This window comes from Hoplias malabaricus, chromosome 11, assembly GCF_029633855.1.
Source record: "Hoplias malabaricus isolate fHopMal1 chromosome 11, fHopMal1.hap1, whole genome shotgun sequence".
NCBI classification, from domain to species: domain Eukaryota; kingdom Metazoa; phylum Chordata; class Actinopteri; order Characiformes; family Erythrinidae; genus Hoplias; species Hoplias malabaricus.
The window spans coordinates 34,802,444-34,818,514 of NC_089810.1; the positions used below are offsets into that span (position 1 = coordinate 34,802,444).

Consider the following 16,071-nt stretch of genomic DNA (forward strand, 5'->3'; position numbering starts at 1 on the left):
TGTTGTCATTAATCTGTCATTTTTGGGGTTACGAGGTCTGACGCCTGATTGGCTGTTACTACTCTTGTAGCCAGATGACTGTTACTGCAATTTATTCGGAAGCTGTATATTTTTGGATAGATAGAATTGGTAGGCCAGTGAGTTCTCTGAGCTGTTTCCATTTCTGTCTTTAGGCTTATTAGGCTGTGAATGCTTCTGTGAGTGTGAAGCTGAAATAAAGCCAGATATAAACAGTTATGAACAGCAGATTAATGAGATCCTCTGGACATGCTATTAGTAATTACCTTTTAGGAGTTAGAAGCTCTGTTAAGTATCATTTTGTTGGGGGGAGTTTTGGGATTCCAGAGGATTTTGATTAAGTTCCTGTGATGTTAATCTGATTAATTCATTAACGCGGTATAAATTGGAGTGTGAATGCCCTATATTTACATTGAAGGAACTGTTAATACTAACTTCAATAAATAATGAATGAATGAAAATGAATAAATAAAACAATTCTAATGTTTCATTGGTCAGCTTCAGCATTCCTCTTTGATTTATGCATGGTGTCACCTGAGGAATGTGTCTTTGGGACTGTTAGTGGGAAGTGAAGAATAAAATTAAACATGAAGGAGCAGAAAAGTGTGGGTGAGTGAGTGAGAGTACCCAATATGTTGGTAGCAAAAAAATATTGAAATCATTATTATTATTGTTGTTGTTTTGTTGTTATTATTATTAGAAATCCTGTTTCCAGGAGGCTTTAATTAACAGACAAAGAAAAAGTAAAAAGAAAGTTTTTGTAGTAATTTGTGCCAAATATCAGGAGCGAAAAAAAAAAAATGCAAGGCAAGATATGTAAGTATGCATGATTTTGAGCCCTCAGACTGCACTGCATGAGAAGCCATCATGCTACTGAGATAAATAAGGCCACATGGGCTTGTGTGTACTTTGGAAAACATTTGTCATTTAACACGGTCTGCTGTTGCTTTAAGAAATGCAAACTGAAACTGTATTACACAAGGATAAAGCCATTCATCGCTTCTGTGCAGAAACACTGCTGAGATCTCAGGCCCAGGATCAACTCAGATAGTCCAAAAGAATGTGGAAGCTTATGCTGTGTTCAGATGAATCCATGTTTCAGTGTATTCAGCTGAAGTATGGGAGTTGAAAGTGGATGAAAGTGACCAGTGAGACATCCAAGCCAACATAACCTGTCATAGTACGGGTTAGGGATGGGCGGTATCTGCATTTTGTCATACGGTCTCAAAATTTTAACATGGTTTACAATATTACCGTGGGCGTGGGGGTGCACTGTTAGGCTGCATGAGCCTCATATCAGCACAGCCCAACGGTGCACACCAACACACGTGTTGATGATAAAATCCAGTTTCTAAGGGAGAGCGACTGGTGCTGAAGGAACAGAAAAGTTTGAAAATAAGTTCATTGGTTTTTCAGCAAGCTGGTCTCAGGCCTAATTTTGCATATGCTCTAACAGTCAGTCTGTTTACATGCACTTAATAAACTGATAACTGCGTAAAATCAGATTTTGAGTAATCCAGTTAATGCGTGCTCTTGGGAAATCAGATAATGGGACAACTCTGAGTTTGCATGATTCTGACAATAATCTGATTGCTGTTTTGCAACAGCCAATCATATCACAGAAAGATGTGACATAAACCTCCTGCTGTGGCTTTCTATAAACTTGGAGCCATTTTACCTGTGATTATGGGCCTTCTTTTTTTATGATTTCTAACATTACACAGCGCTGCTCTTTTCAAAGCTGTCTCTACGCTGCTGACAAGACAGACAAAATTTTTTTAAATGACTGAGATCTCGGATGCAGCTTATCCTTCCGTTACAGATAGACTTTCAGATACAGAATGGTGAGAGAACTTCAAAGCATGTGTCAGAACCGGTTACTTTTGTGCGGGTGTACAGACCAAGAAATTAAAAAGAAATCAGGGTATGAGTGAGTATACAGAGTACTGAGCTAAAATCCAGCTCTCTTAAACAAATCAATTAATCTGATTTCTAGACATTTTGCATGACCACTTAAATGATCAGATAACTGCGAAAATCCGATTAAGATTGGTGTATTACATGCATATCAACATGAGTACTGCTCATAAAAGAACACTAGGTAAGATTTGAGTTTTCTGCAACTGGGGCTCCTCCTTTTTACAGCACAGTACTGAAATCAGTGGATAGGGCAGGAGAAGGGGGTGGTTTCCTAGAGCAGCAATTACAGAGGCTCTATTCTCCATATTACAGGTCAGTGGATCATCACAATGATCATTTTAAAGTAAAATATTACACAGTGTTCCTTTAAAGTGGCTCTTCCTTAAAGTTGATGCCTCCTTTCAGAACAATGACTTGTCTTACCTGTGTTTTTAGCGATTTCTGATACAAATTTTACTTTAGGTTAAAGATTTACTTGCTGTTAAATGTGCCTTTGCCTATGCATGATGGCTGCCTCGCGTATCCTGAGTCTGTTTGGCGCCTTGGTTGTGCACATTCTCAGAAAATAACTGCTACGTTTACTCACATAGGTGCAGTACACACATAAATGGTAGGGGGCAGTGTATCACAATGGCAGAAGGTTTTGAAGAAGGCTGTGTCAAAGCCAAGTCCGTCTTTCTCTGGTCTGCCCTCTAGTGGAAGCCTCCATGTACAAGCGTAGTACATTAGCAAATACGTGAACAGTTACGTTCAGGAAGCAGACTAGTCTATTCGAATGCATGGTCAAACAGCAAGTATACCTCAAGCCTTCCTTAATTATACTGCTCGACAACAAAAGTCAAGCATAATGTGTTAACAAGGTGCTACAGAGTGAAGGCTAGCTCCTATGCTACAGAAAGCTGCTGTAGCACTAGTTGAAACGCTAGCTCTGATAAATGTCAGAACACAGTGTATTGCTCTGTTTGAAACTTCATGTCCATGCTGACCCGTTTGCTCCATCGCACATCAGTGCCACTTGTTCACTGGCTGTCCTTCCTTGGACCTTTCTTTAGACTTTTGTTTGGACCTAACCACTGCATAACAGCCCAATGCTGATCAGATATTTATGCATACCCAGTGCTCACAGCTGAAAATAACATAGGAAAGGTGCCATTAAAACAGGAAAATCAGCATTACTACGCCTCTCAGTAGCTTTAATCTTGTGTTTTGTGGCTGATCAGTTTATATGGTATGTATATGTGTATATGGCAAGTGTGGGTTTGTGTGTTTGGTAAAAGCTGTAGCCTGTAGTTCTATCTCTGCAAGCTCCAACAAGTATTTGGAGGAGGAGGATGAGGAGGAGTTCTTATTGAAGTAAAAACCCTGAGGGAACATAACACAAACTTTAACATTCCTCTCATTTTTACATTTCTCTCCTTAATGGTTTTAAAGGCTGTGTTAGTTCCTTTGACACCAACAAATAGTTTAACTGTAATTATTTTTTTTAATTTAACACCAAAAATTTGGTCATTATTCAGCTCAGTACAATCAGAAATAATAAAAAATACTCTAAATTGCGACTAAATTGCTTTTATAGTCACTTATTATCAAGCTACTGATCTGACTTTTTTATATACTCTTAATATTCAGTATGTAATATGATTTACCCAGGATCTACTGTAAATTATTCAGTATCCACTGAGTTTTCAATGTCCACATACGACTTAATCAGTATCCACTGTGAATTATCGAGTATCTACTACGTTACTGAAAATCTACTATGTATTATTCAGTTTCCGCTATGAATCATTCAGAAGCTACTTAATTTTTTCTTTATCCACTGTGAGATATTCAGTATTCACACATGCATTTCTTCGTTAGTGAGTGGTTGTTGAAGCTGACTTTAACTTTGTATTTAAGATTCCATTTTAAAGCTTCTATCCTGTTTCTATGTGTTTCATTTGTACTGTAGATCTCTCCTGTGTTGTATAACTGGAGGCTAAGTTTGTTTTATGCTCTAAACTCTTTAAACTCTTAATTCCCAGTTCTTCTGGGCGAGTTGATGCGTCTGGAACAGATTGGAGATGAAGGATTTCAGGGAATTAAAAATACTTTAGAGGATACAAAATAAGAACATTCAGAGATAGGAACACATTCAGGGCAGTTCTGAGAAGGAGTCCACATTTCTGATATTATTTCTAATGGTATTATCACAAGGGATTTGAAGAAAATTGCCATTTGTTTTCTTTCTATATGTTGTTAGCTCGTATATTATCATGTAGCATTATTTATGTTTAACTCCATGATGACCCTGTAGTACAGAGCAGTGATATTCAGTGGAAAATTTTACAGAGCAAAAACCCAGATCTGGTTTGGAACTGTGTTGTTTACCACAGAACACGATAGCAGGGACCTCACCGGTTAAAGCAGTGAAAAGAATGTAAATTTCTTTTTACAGAGATTCTTAGACCCAGCAGGGGTAGAAGGAACTGAAGGGATATTTTGCACAGAAGGAAGGAATCAAGAAAGATTAGTAGTGAAGTTAAGAGCAATATAAATGAGAGAGAGATGAAATTAAGGTATTCATTTCAGGAAAGAGAGAAAACAGAATGAAAAAAATAGAGAAAGAGAGTGGAGAAAGAATGTATAATGGGGTGTGACTGAAGGTGAGTTGGAGCCTTTTGCAGTCATTCAGCAGCAGCTCTGTCCACTTCCTGTTAACGCTTCATTGCCCAGAACTAATTACACTGGGAATAGTTTAATAGATTATTCTACCATCTGGAATAGTTTTTGCACAGAACTTTTATAAGGATTTCTCCGTGTGTTTTGAGTTTGCATTTCTTGATGCAGGAGTAGACTAATTAAAGTTAAACTATGTAAGATTTGGGTTTTTTGTTTTTGGAGCTCCCCCCTAGTGTAATTCAAATGTACAGCACTTCACTGAAATCAATGGTGAGGTGGAGGTAATGGGGGTGGTTTTCTGCTCAACACTTCCAAAGTGTTTAGTTTAGTTTCTGCAGTGCTGAGCAGCTGAAGCACCAATGGGCTAGTCTGTAAACTACAAAGTTCAGTAGGGTCAGTGGAGCTGAGAATGGTCAGTGAGTCATATGAGGTACATGTTCCTAATCCAGTGATCGTTCAGTGTAGAATATTATTCATTCATTATCTGTAAGTGCTTATCCAGTTCAAGGTCGTGGTGGGTCTACCTGGAATCATTGGGCGCAAGGCGGAATACACCCTGGAGGGGGCACCAGTCCTTCACAGGGCAACACACGCTCACACATTCAGTCACACACTCACACCTACAGACACTTGAGTCGCCAATCCACCTTGTAGAATATTAATTAATATTAAATACTATAATGCTAATTGAATTAATTAATAGTGATTTATTCTGAGGATGTTTTTTTTAACTGAGTTTGAAGCTCTCTCTCTCTCTTTTCTATGTGTGTATGTTATTTACATTAATAATTCACTGCACACTCAGTTTTTTTCTCTAGCTTTTCTCTCTTCATTAAAACTGCATCACTTTCTTCTGTACTCTTCCTCCTGTATATCACTTCTCTCTTCACCCCTTCATTCTTCTGTTTATCACTTCATCCATTCATCCTTTATTTTCTTTCACTTCATTCTTTCATCCTTATCTTTTATTCTAGTATTTTCATTCATTTATTGTTTGTTACAATTTGATATCTTTTATCCACATAAACATTAGTGATTAGTTGTGGATCATAAACACCATTCCAACACACCCCACATCTCCTGGATGTAGCTCCATCATTGAATGTGGTCATTTTAGGCTCATGTGCATCTGCTCCGGTGTGTCTTTCTTTGTCATCTATTTGTCATCTTTGTCATGTATTATCTACAGAGATAATACACACTGTGTACATTGGGTGCAGTGTAAAGTAGCAGAATTCACTCACTAAAAAGAAAAATGTCTACAAAATCTAGGAGCAACCGTGTATTTCCTTAAATTCTGAACAAATGGAAACATTTAGAAATCCTCCTCTGTTCCTCCACAGGTTCATCTCTTTATTCCTGTTGCTTTTTTCTTCTGTCTGATTGTGTTAAGCTCTCTCACCCCACTCCTCACAGTCTGGACTCAAGTGTCAAGTCTGTGTGCCTGTTTGAGTGTGAGTGTGTGTGCGCGAGTGCCTGTGTGAGTGTGTGTATTCGCTGCACACTCTGTCCTTATCCTTATTCGGCTATATTGCTGGAAACAGGAAGTGGACTGCAGCCTCATGATGATGTCATTGGAAGGTTGAGATTGTATCATTCTTTTTTGGAAAGAAAATGAATAGAGGAGAAATCAACATATTCTATATCTTGTTTCTCGCTCTCTCTTTCTGTCTCTGTCTCTTTCTGTCTTTATTAGACCCAGATGGAATCAGTAATCAGTGGGTTTTTGGGATTTTCTGTGGTGATGCCGAGGGGGAATCTGAAATTCTGTTGGGTTTTTAATTAGTATGCCATTCAGTGAAAAAATGTTGCGTGTTTTGACCAAAGATATTCAAGCTACCGCAGTTAACGAACACAAACTTTGTTTTTTTTTTAAACATTCATTTGTTCATTCATTGTCTGTAACCATTTCATCATATTCAGGATCTAAGTGGGTCTGAATCACTGGGCACAAGGCAGTAACACACCCTGGACTGGATGCCAGTTTATCACTGGGCTTTACATATTCACACACCTACAGACACTTTTCCATAGCCTGTTCTGGAGCCTACCAACCCTTACACTGTGAAACAAGACCACCTAGTCAGTTTCTTGTGGGCTCCTTAAGTCAGAAAACCTGGGCTAAAATTACTTTTTGCTTTGCTTCTGATGTCAAGCGCATTGTCCTGGCCTCTCGTCAGGTGAGAGAGCAAACACGAAGGTTACAATGTAAAACAAACACATTCAAACATTATCACCCAGGATGTACTGAACATAACTAATATCTATTGTTTCTGTTGTTTATTACTGCATATTGTTCCGAGTAAAGGGGAAATTACTTGTCACACTTTAACCAGGTGAGAATTACCAATGATTAATATAACCGCATTGATCCTTACAGTTACTGTTGCCGAGGGCTATGTGTCAGGTCCTTAAAGGGCATTAGGCAGATGCTCACCTTTCCTTTAATGCGAGGAGAGAGGTATAGGACTGCTCTGGGAGAGTTTATATTAGAGCAGAGAAAGCTTGTATTCAGTTTGTTGTTTTTCTGTAATTCAAAAACCTATAAGATGATGAGGGAATGGTACAGTTCTAAAGTCTCTGCAGCTGGCGTAAGAAGCAGTGGATCACAAACACTTCCTGTTATTGTTTTATTCCTGCTGTGAGCATTTGCTTGAAAATGTAATTGCAAAATAATGTCTCTGGGTTGTAATGATATGCAAATCTGACGATGGGATTATTGTCATTTCTGCCTCACTGTATATTGTCAGTGCAGAATTAGAAAAGAAATAGCAATGTAAATGTTTGCTTTTGTTATTATTGTATTATTTTTCTTATTTTACATAGACAACAGTGCTTATTGCGAAGAACCCTGGAGCAATAACATTCTTACATGTTAAAGGCATTAAAAGTTTTTAGAGTAAAATGTATTTTAATAAAAGTGTAAAAAGTGAGATCTATATATGTAAAGGGTATCATAGTGTCTAGAATACTTGCAGTAAAGCTCTAAAGAAACAGCGCTGTATTCATAGTTATTGACCTTTGCTGTATTTAGCCTGTCTTTCAGTATCAGAACTTAATTTTAAACGTCTTCAACCACTTATTTCCTCCTTGTACCAGTAACAGACTTGTTTGCATATTTGAGGTGTTAAGCAGTGTTGGTGCAGGATGACTCACTCCACTCAGTTGTTCCCAAATAGGAGATGAATGTGCTGAGGATTTGTTTCAGCTCAGTTAACCAAGCTATATGTATTGTCTCACCACCCCTTTATTGAAAAATGCTAGTACTAACATGATATCTTCACACCCCTGGTCTGTGTTGTTTCTCTGTTTCTCAGTGAGTCGAGTATATGTCAGGCTCGAGCGACGGTGATGACCTATGACGATGGAAATAAGAAGTGGGTTCCAGCAGGAAGCGGCCCTCAGGCCTTCAGCAGAGTCCAGATCTTCCACAACCCCAGCTCTAACGCGTTCAGAGTGGTGGGAAGAAAAATGCAGACAGACCAGCAGGTGCCTTCCATCTCCCAATAATCATAATGACCTTCTTAATGGACTCCTAGTTCAGAGCTCTTTCAGTGGACAAATTAACCCAGAATAGGAACATTCATTCATTATCTGTAACTGCTTATCCGACCCAGGGTCGTGGTGGGTCCAGAGCCTACCTGGAATCATTGGGCGCAAGGCGGGAATACACCCTGGAGGGGGCGCCAGTCCTTCACAGGGCAACACAGACACACACACACACATTCACTCACACCTACGGACACTTTTGAGTCGCCAATCCACCTACCAATGTGTGTTTTTGGACTGTGGGAGGAAACTGGAGTACCCGGAGGAAACCCATCCGGAGCGGGAATCGAACCCACAACCTCCAGGCCCCTGGAGCTGTGTGACTACGACACTACCTGCTGCACCACCGTGCCGCCCTTAGAATAGGAACAGATTCTGTAAAATTCAGATTAGACCCAGAACGCCTTATATGGGCATGATGCCCACTACACTCATTAAACCAAATAAATCCCCCTTTTTGAGCCTGGTTCATAGGGGTCCCTCTTCATTTGTGTCTCATTTGAGTTTGTGTAAACACAAACTGTTTCCCAGCGTCCTCTCTGCAACACTGTTTACTGAAAGACCACTCCACTCACTTCCTGTGTCACTTCCTGTGTCAATGAGGGAATTCTATCCATCATTTTTCTCATCTCTCCCACTCCAGTAGTGTTAACCCCCCACCCCTCCTTTCTACATGTTTCTTTCTTCCTCTCCCTCTTTGTCTTCCTTCAATATTTTGTGGTTGTCTTTTTCCTTTTCTTTTCCTTTGTTCTTTCATTCTTTCTCGCTCTCTCCCTATCTGTCTTTTTCTCTCCTGTGTTTTGTTCCCCTTTTTTGTTTTCCCTTTTTGTTCCCCTTCTCATACTTTGTGTCCCTGAATTTCCTTTTATTTTTTTTTCCTCTCCCTTCTTTTTATTTAGATTGATAGATTTTAACAAACATCTATGTCTCTCCCTCACTGTCTCTCTCTCCCTCTCTCTGGAATCTGAGGTCGTAAAATAAACAGAAGTGATTTGTCAGCATATTTTCTAGTGCGCTGTCTTTTTTTTTTTTTTTTTTTGGTCACTTCTTTGGTTCTTACTTGTTCTCTATCACAATGTTTTGGCGCCACCTGGTGGTTGGGATCTAATTTTTAAATTCTGTAAAATATGTCAATAAATTGTGTAAATAGGAAATTGCAATTTTTACATTGCAGCAAACAGGCCAAGACGAGTATTAGTTGGCATTTATGTTTTAATTAGGAAGTAAATGTATGTTATATGTTTTATAAAGGACCTTGTAATATTTTTGTTTCTACTACAACAGCTTATTGACATTTGGGAGCAGAAGACACAGAGTGATGATTCATTTTGCTTGCAATTTTCTGCAAATATGTCTTAAGTTATGGGTATTTATAGAATTTGTTTTGTTTCTGAATGCACCACATAGTGCTGTCACAGATGTGTAAATATTTAATAGCATTCATTTCTTCCAAAATGACTAGAGATATTGATTCATCCAACCACTGTACACAATTCCACTGTGAGATGGAACATCCCAGAGAATCTTTTCCTGGTGTTTGTCAGTACCATTTTACTTGGATTTTGTAAATATATAGTATTTGATAGGTGAAGCAGACACAAAGTTTAGACTATTATTGTAATATTTGTGACCTCTAGGACCTCAGATTAATGAATACATGAGTGTAACAAAATATACAGAAGACGCCTGACTAAATGTGTTGCTGTTCTTGTGATTGTTTTATGTTTAGGTGGTGATAAACTGTCCAATCACAAAAGGGCTGAAGTATAATCAAGCCACACCCAATTTCCACCAGTGGCGGGACGCAAGGCAGGTTTGGGGGCTGAACTTTGGGAGTAAAGAAGACGCCGCACTGTTTGCTAATGGCATGATGCACGCACTTGATGTCCTCGCAACAATGCCAGATGCAGGTAAACTCCAGTGTTATTAGATGAGTGAAAAATCAATTAATATTGATTATGAAAAATTAGTTAGTCTAATGTTCCAGGGCAAAGACAGTCATTATTTAACAACCCAGGTTGATTTTCCATATACTCATTACCATATGTCCTCTCACGTTTTTCTTCATTTACTTAACTTAGCTAATGTTGTTCTTTTATTGTGAAGGCTGCATTGTGTTATTTTTCCTGAGGAGGTGATATTGACACTTACTCTCCTGGAAATGCTGCACATTTCCTAGGACACATTACATCATTATACATGATTTTGCCAGACCCATTTCCAAGACTCTCTTCCCACAATTTTTTAGATGGATTGGAGATTTAGAATTATTAGAAAGATGGTGTATAGGAAACCAATTCCTATAACGAGTTTGAGAAGAGTAATTCTTATAAATAAATAAATAAATGTTATTTATAAAGTGCTTTTCAGTGCAAAACACTGGAGGTACAATCTGCTAAATCATGTGGTATAGTTTATTAGCCACAGTTATTATTTCAAAATTTAAATAATCCAGATTGTATCCAGAATTTAGTATTTTAAATGTATTTTATATTTTTTCACAATTTCACAGAGCATTTTAAAATAATTAAAGCTAATTCTTTTTATCTTGTTTGTGTCATTTTCCTGCAGGATACTCCACTCTCCCACGTCCAGTTTCTAATGGACCATCGCCTGAGGAGCTGGAGCAGCAGAGACGGTAAAACAACACCATATATGAATGAAATTGACCGTTATGTAATGTAATAGATGATATGGAATCGCTGAATTTTTTTGGACTGATTTTATTGCAGTTTTATCTTCATTTAAAGCTATTAACCAGTGATGAGACTATGGAAACAAGTGTAGCCTAGCTGTTGAAACAATGAAAACAGATATACCATAACTTCAAAAACAGCTGAAACATAATTATGCCAGTAGTAACATAACCATGGTAGTGTGTGTGTGTAGTTTAACCATGAAATAGCCATGGACGTTGGTGTTCCTTAAGCAGGGATATAATGGAGAAGCGCAACCTTGTGAATGGGTGTAGAGTAACCATGGAAATGTTTATAGAGAAAACCATGTTTTTGATATGAACTACATTTAAAAAGGAAACCTTTTTACTCAATAAATAACATGAATTTGAATATTGTCCAGGTCACTTCACTTTTTTATTTGCATATTTCAGTTATTTGACCATAAATGTTTGGAAGATTAAATGCAAAACTGTCTAATGTGTGCTGTTGTGATTTAAAGGTTACACTGCGGCAGTAGGAGTTATTTGTGTTTAATTGAACGTCTGGATGGAGACCTAAGTGTTGTGTGCTGTTGTACTTTAAGGGTTAAATTCTTTCAGCAGTGAGTGTGTTATTTGTACTCAGCTGATAAGAGCTGGAGGTGGAGCAGATTCATGTCTCAACTTGATTAAATGTTTCTGAAGTGCTCTCAGAAAGCAGCTCTTTATTCAGGTGACTTTTAGATCATCTGTTTGGTGTGTGTGTGTGTATATGTGTGTGTGTGTATGTAAAATTAAGACACCACTCTTCATATATTTATTATCCAGTCATAACTGTCACCAACTGTTGTGTACGTTTTTCACAATTAGGGACAAACCAGAAATTATCATTAAACATATCATCACTGTCCCATGTAAATCGTACATAATGAAAAATACATCACCAAAATAGTAACTTTATAAAGGAAAAGATCATCTTTTTTCCCAAAAAATGTAGATACATGGCTTTCTTTGGACAGTAATGAGCTGTAGTATTATATTTAATATTATACACATTGTTAATATATTTAACTGACATTTACCTGACCCACTGGTTAAATAAAAATACCCAATCTACCTGTATTTTATTTGTCCTACATTTTTGTGCCTCTACTCTGTTACACAAGTTTCTAACCTGGAGCTGAAAAGCTGATTAAAAGCTTCAGAAAGGTGGACTCTATAACAACTGCAAAATCCAAAACCAACCCAATTAAACAGCACCTAAAGCTTTCATCTCAGAGTGAGCAAATCAAGCTCCATTCTAGCTTTAGATCTGAAGGTCCCCAAATGCTGTGTTCATCCTACCCCTGTGGGAAGTACAAGTCAGTACTATAGATCTAAAAAGATGTAAAAGTGTCAAGAAGCCCCCATTGTGAAAAGGAATTAAACACAGAAGGAAAGCTGTAAACATTTAAAACTGGTGTTATATTTAGTAGCTGAGGACTGAAAAAATTAGTGTCTAACTTTTGCTTATATTCTGTTTATTATTGTGTTAATCCATCCTCATTACCTCTGCAGATTGGAACAGCAAAAACTTGAACAAGAAAGAGAGAGGCAGGAGAGAGAAAGACAAGAAAGAGAAAGACTGGAGAGAGAACGACAGGCTTCTTCAGGTCAGTACAAAAAAAGCTTATTTCTCAGAACGCTTTCTGTCACCTTCAATAAAGTCAATAAAGTAGGCAAAAAAAGCACTTAATATTCAAAAGTACTTTAAGGGAATATCTACAATTGTGGGGAACTGCAGTTCTCTCTGGTTTGATTACATTGAGAAGCTCCACATATTTTAAGGTTTGAGTCCCTGTTGTTTGTACGTGACAGAAGTTTAGCTTGTCTAAGTCTTCACTGAATCACCATAGAAACTCATTTCTAACGAGTTTTGTAGCACTTTCGGTCTGCAGTTAGCGCTCTCCCAAATTTAGTGTGGGTTTCTATCTAATGATAAGCAAAAACAAGTCAATATTGCCCACCCATGAAGCAGGAATCTTGTCCTCAACTCGTTTCATATTTTTCAGCGGTTGTAAGGCTCTTTGCCTGTTCTGCCGTGAGCGAAGAGAGTAAGCCTAGCTGGAGCTTAGTGAGGAATCATCTACTGAATTTTATAAACTGTCTTTTTTATTACAATCATATATATTCCCTTTAATACACATTTGATCTTATAGTATAGGATAATAATATTTAAAAAATAGTCATGAATGAATAATGTCAGTTTTATGTTTACAAGTTAATAATGTACACTTTTGTTTTGTATTACAGTGTTTATTCCTCCTGCTCCTCCGTTGGCCCCTGGAGGCCCTCCGGCTCCCCCAGGCCCCCCTCCTCCTCCAGGCCCACCACCTCCACCAGGTCCTCCACCGTCAGGAGGCGCACCTCCACCTCCCGCTCCTCCTGCACCTCCACTACCTTCACCCGGAGGAGGAGGGGGTCCAGGGGGTGGGGGACTAGCAGCTGCACTTGCTGGGGCCAAACTCCGAAAAGTTCAAAAGGTGAGGAAAGGAAGTAACTTCCCAGGTATGCTACGTGGGCTTTTGAGGGATTTCCTGGGTATTGTTCTGGTCTTGTGTAGGTAGTTCCACGTGAAATTGTAGGAGGTCTCAAGTAGATTCCCTACTATTGTAATGATATTGTGGGGATAAATTCCTGTCTAATGCACAGGTCTCACGGGATTAATATCCTGGGTATTTTATAGGCTTGGGCCATAATGTAATTTATTATTAGAGGATTATTGTCACCAGAATTATCAGGATAAATTATAACACACAGTTTAAATTTCATTTACGAAGTACCTCATGTGAGAGATACAGGGCCTTTTTATCTTTTTCAGTTAAGTGTGCATTTTAATGCAGCCTGTGTAAATGATCTGCACACCAGACGTGGTAACCGCAGTGTGTGCTTCATGCAATACACTTCTATATTAATCAGCGTAACCTTTCACATCAGGTGTGCGTCAGGCAGCACCGCTGCAGTAATGCGTGCATGAAGCACAAAAATACAGGTTCTATGTTTGATGCGTGCCCTGTGTGCCACTCTGGAAGTTTCTGTGCAGAAATAGTACACCACTGCTGAATGTACAATGTAGGCCAATTAACCCTGTGGTTTCTGAAATGTGGTATTTCAGAAATGGCCAATTAACCCTGTGGTACCTGGAGTGGTGGATGGCTGGGTTGTCGTCACATTGGACAGTGTCAGCAGAGAAGCAGTTCTCAATTAATTAATTATTTTCACATAGGAAAAGACTAATTTGCATTATTTAAATGAGGCAGAATTGACCAACATGCATGATGCAATTGACTGGCCAATGACCGTTAAATTGGTTTTATTTTTAGTTTCTCTTTTTCAGTTATATAGGTCTTAATTTTAAATGTTACCCGCCATGGATAAGAATGCCTGTACAAAGTAAACGGTTATATAAAGGCAGTTTATGAACAAAATGAAATATCAGCGATGATTTATTAATATCGTCACTGGTAGAAATTACTGCAAACCTACCCAGGGCTAGGATTGTATTGGACCCTTGGAAGTAATTTACGGGGTATTGTTACAGGTCTTGTGGGTGGAAAGTATTGCAATGTTTTTTTGGGTGTAGTTTCCCAGTTGTTGTGCTAGTGTCATGTGGGTCTTTTCCTGGATATTGTATTTTATGTTTAGTGTGTGTGCGTCTGTGTGTCCAGCAGGAAGATGGTGGTGGTGGTGGTGCACCTCCTCCTCCTGCTGCAGCGGTGTCTGCACCTCCTAAACCAGACTCAAGCCGGCTCAGCAGTTCTGGGCCTAGTGGTGGCGGTGGAGGTCTGATGGGAGAAATGAGCGCCATACTTGCCAGACGGTAAAGCACAAAAACACAGTCATACTACTCCTGTGTACCTTTTGTGTTTACAGTGTCCTGTGTTTATCTCCAGCTCAGATCATCCCCAGTTCTGGTTCTGGAGACCTTTAGTGTGTTTTCTCCAGGAGCAGAAAGAATATATCAAGTCATCTTTGTTTATATATAAAGTTTAAGTTATCTACAATGGAATCAGGTCAAATTAAAACGTGCTGTGAATCAAGACATCACAGTCAGGGATTAAAAAGGCTTTCTCCAGTTTTAATGTCAAGTTTTTAGGTTTTAGAATTGTACCGTCCCCTCCTCTGCGTATCTCAAATCATGGAGCCGGACCCGCATTTATATGAGAGCGCAAAGATGACGTTAAAGTACATAAAACAAACTTATATAATTGCAAACAAAAAATGAAGAAAGAAAAGAATGAGCAAAAATGTAAAAACATGTGCCTAGCTTCTCGTTGCTGCACACTTGGGGTTGCTCGGTGTGTGGCAAGCAGTGGCTCCTTATCATTTAAAGGAACAGGCACAGAAATCTGTTGTTCAATACAGTGCTGCTTGGAAAGGGAAGAAAGGTGTCATTTTATTTGATTCTTATGGTATTTTGACCAAAGTATGTTACATATGTTTCCTTAGGACTCAAAGGCACTGTGTTAACATAAGGAAAAAGGGGGTCCCCTTTAAGAACAAACATATATAGTGTCTAGTCAGACTACACAGTTAATTCTACAATGGATATAAATGCTCTGACTGTATCATGATTGCTAATTAGTTAGATTTTAATTTAACGTGTGTGGTTGTGGTTGTGTTTGTGTGTAGGAGGAAAGCAGCAGATAAAGGAGAAAAAGTTCCCCCAGCCCCAAAACCAGAGGAACCCAGTAACGTAAGAATTTTGATCACTTTTTCTAATCACAGTCATTTTCACAGTGCTCATAAGCCCATATGAAATACTCATGAAATGGTTAAATGCTTAAGAAATATCATGAAATACACGTATAAATTACTCATGAATAAGCTCTTATGAAATGCTTGTGCTGTGCTTACGAGGCTTTTATAAACCCTTAATCAGTGGTTCCCAAACTTTTTTTACAGTGCCCCCCCCTCCCCCATATGCAATCTATACATATCTTTTGTTTCCAGAATTCACAAGATCTTTTATTAAATATTTGAATTCATTCATTCAAAATTCCATTTTGGGAACCACTGCCCTAATGAAATGTTATGACATAGTTATGCTGCGCTTATGAACTACTTACTGTTTAGCTTTTGTCTGTTTTTTAGGATGATTCTGAAGCTCAGGGCCAAGCTGGTGAGATCTGTTGAATATATTTAGTGCTGTCTTCTCAGTTTATAAAATGTGAGGTTTTTAAGGTTTGGATTTTTGATTGTATATTTTTGTTGGTGGTTTTGTGTGT

At 38.4% G+C, this 16,071-nt stretch overlaps 1 protein-coding gene across 2 annotated transcripts in view; it reads left to right on the plus strand.

Moving 5' to 3' along the window:
* Positions 1-16,071, plus strand: part of vaspb (vasodilator stimulated phosphoprotein b) — a 31,410-nt gene that overhangs the window by 7,450 nt on the left and 7,889 nt on the right. For both annotated transcript variants that reach the window (XM_066685381.1, XM_066685382.1), the window contains exons 2-9: positions 7,917-8,088; positions 9,878-10,058; positions 10,720-10,786; positions 12,362-12,456; positions 13,097-13,326; positions 14,512-14,663; positions 15,476-15,539; positions 15,938-15,965. In XM_066685381.1, coding sequence (XP_066541478.1) covers positions 7,917-8,088; positions 9,878-10,058; positions 10,720-10,786; positions 12,362-12,456; positions 13,097-13,326; positions 14,512-14,663; positions 15,476-15,539; positions 15,938-15,965 — 989 coding nt within the window. The remainder of the gene's footprint in view (positions 1-7,916; positions 8,089-9,877; positions 10,059-10,719; positions 10,787-12,361; positions 12,457-13,096; positions 13,327-14,511; positions 14,664-15,475; positions 15,540-15,937; positions 15,966-16,071) is intronic.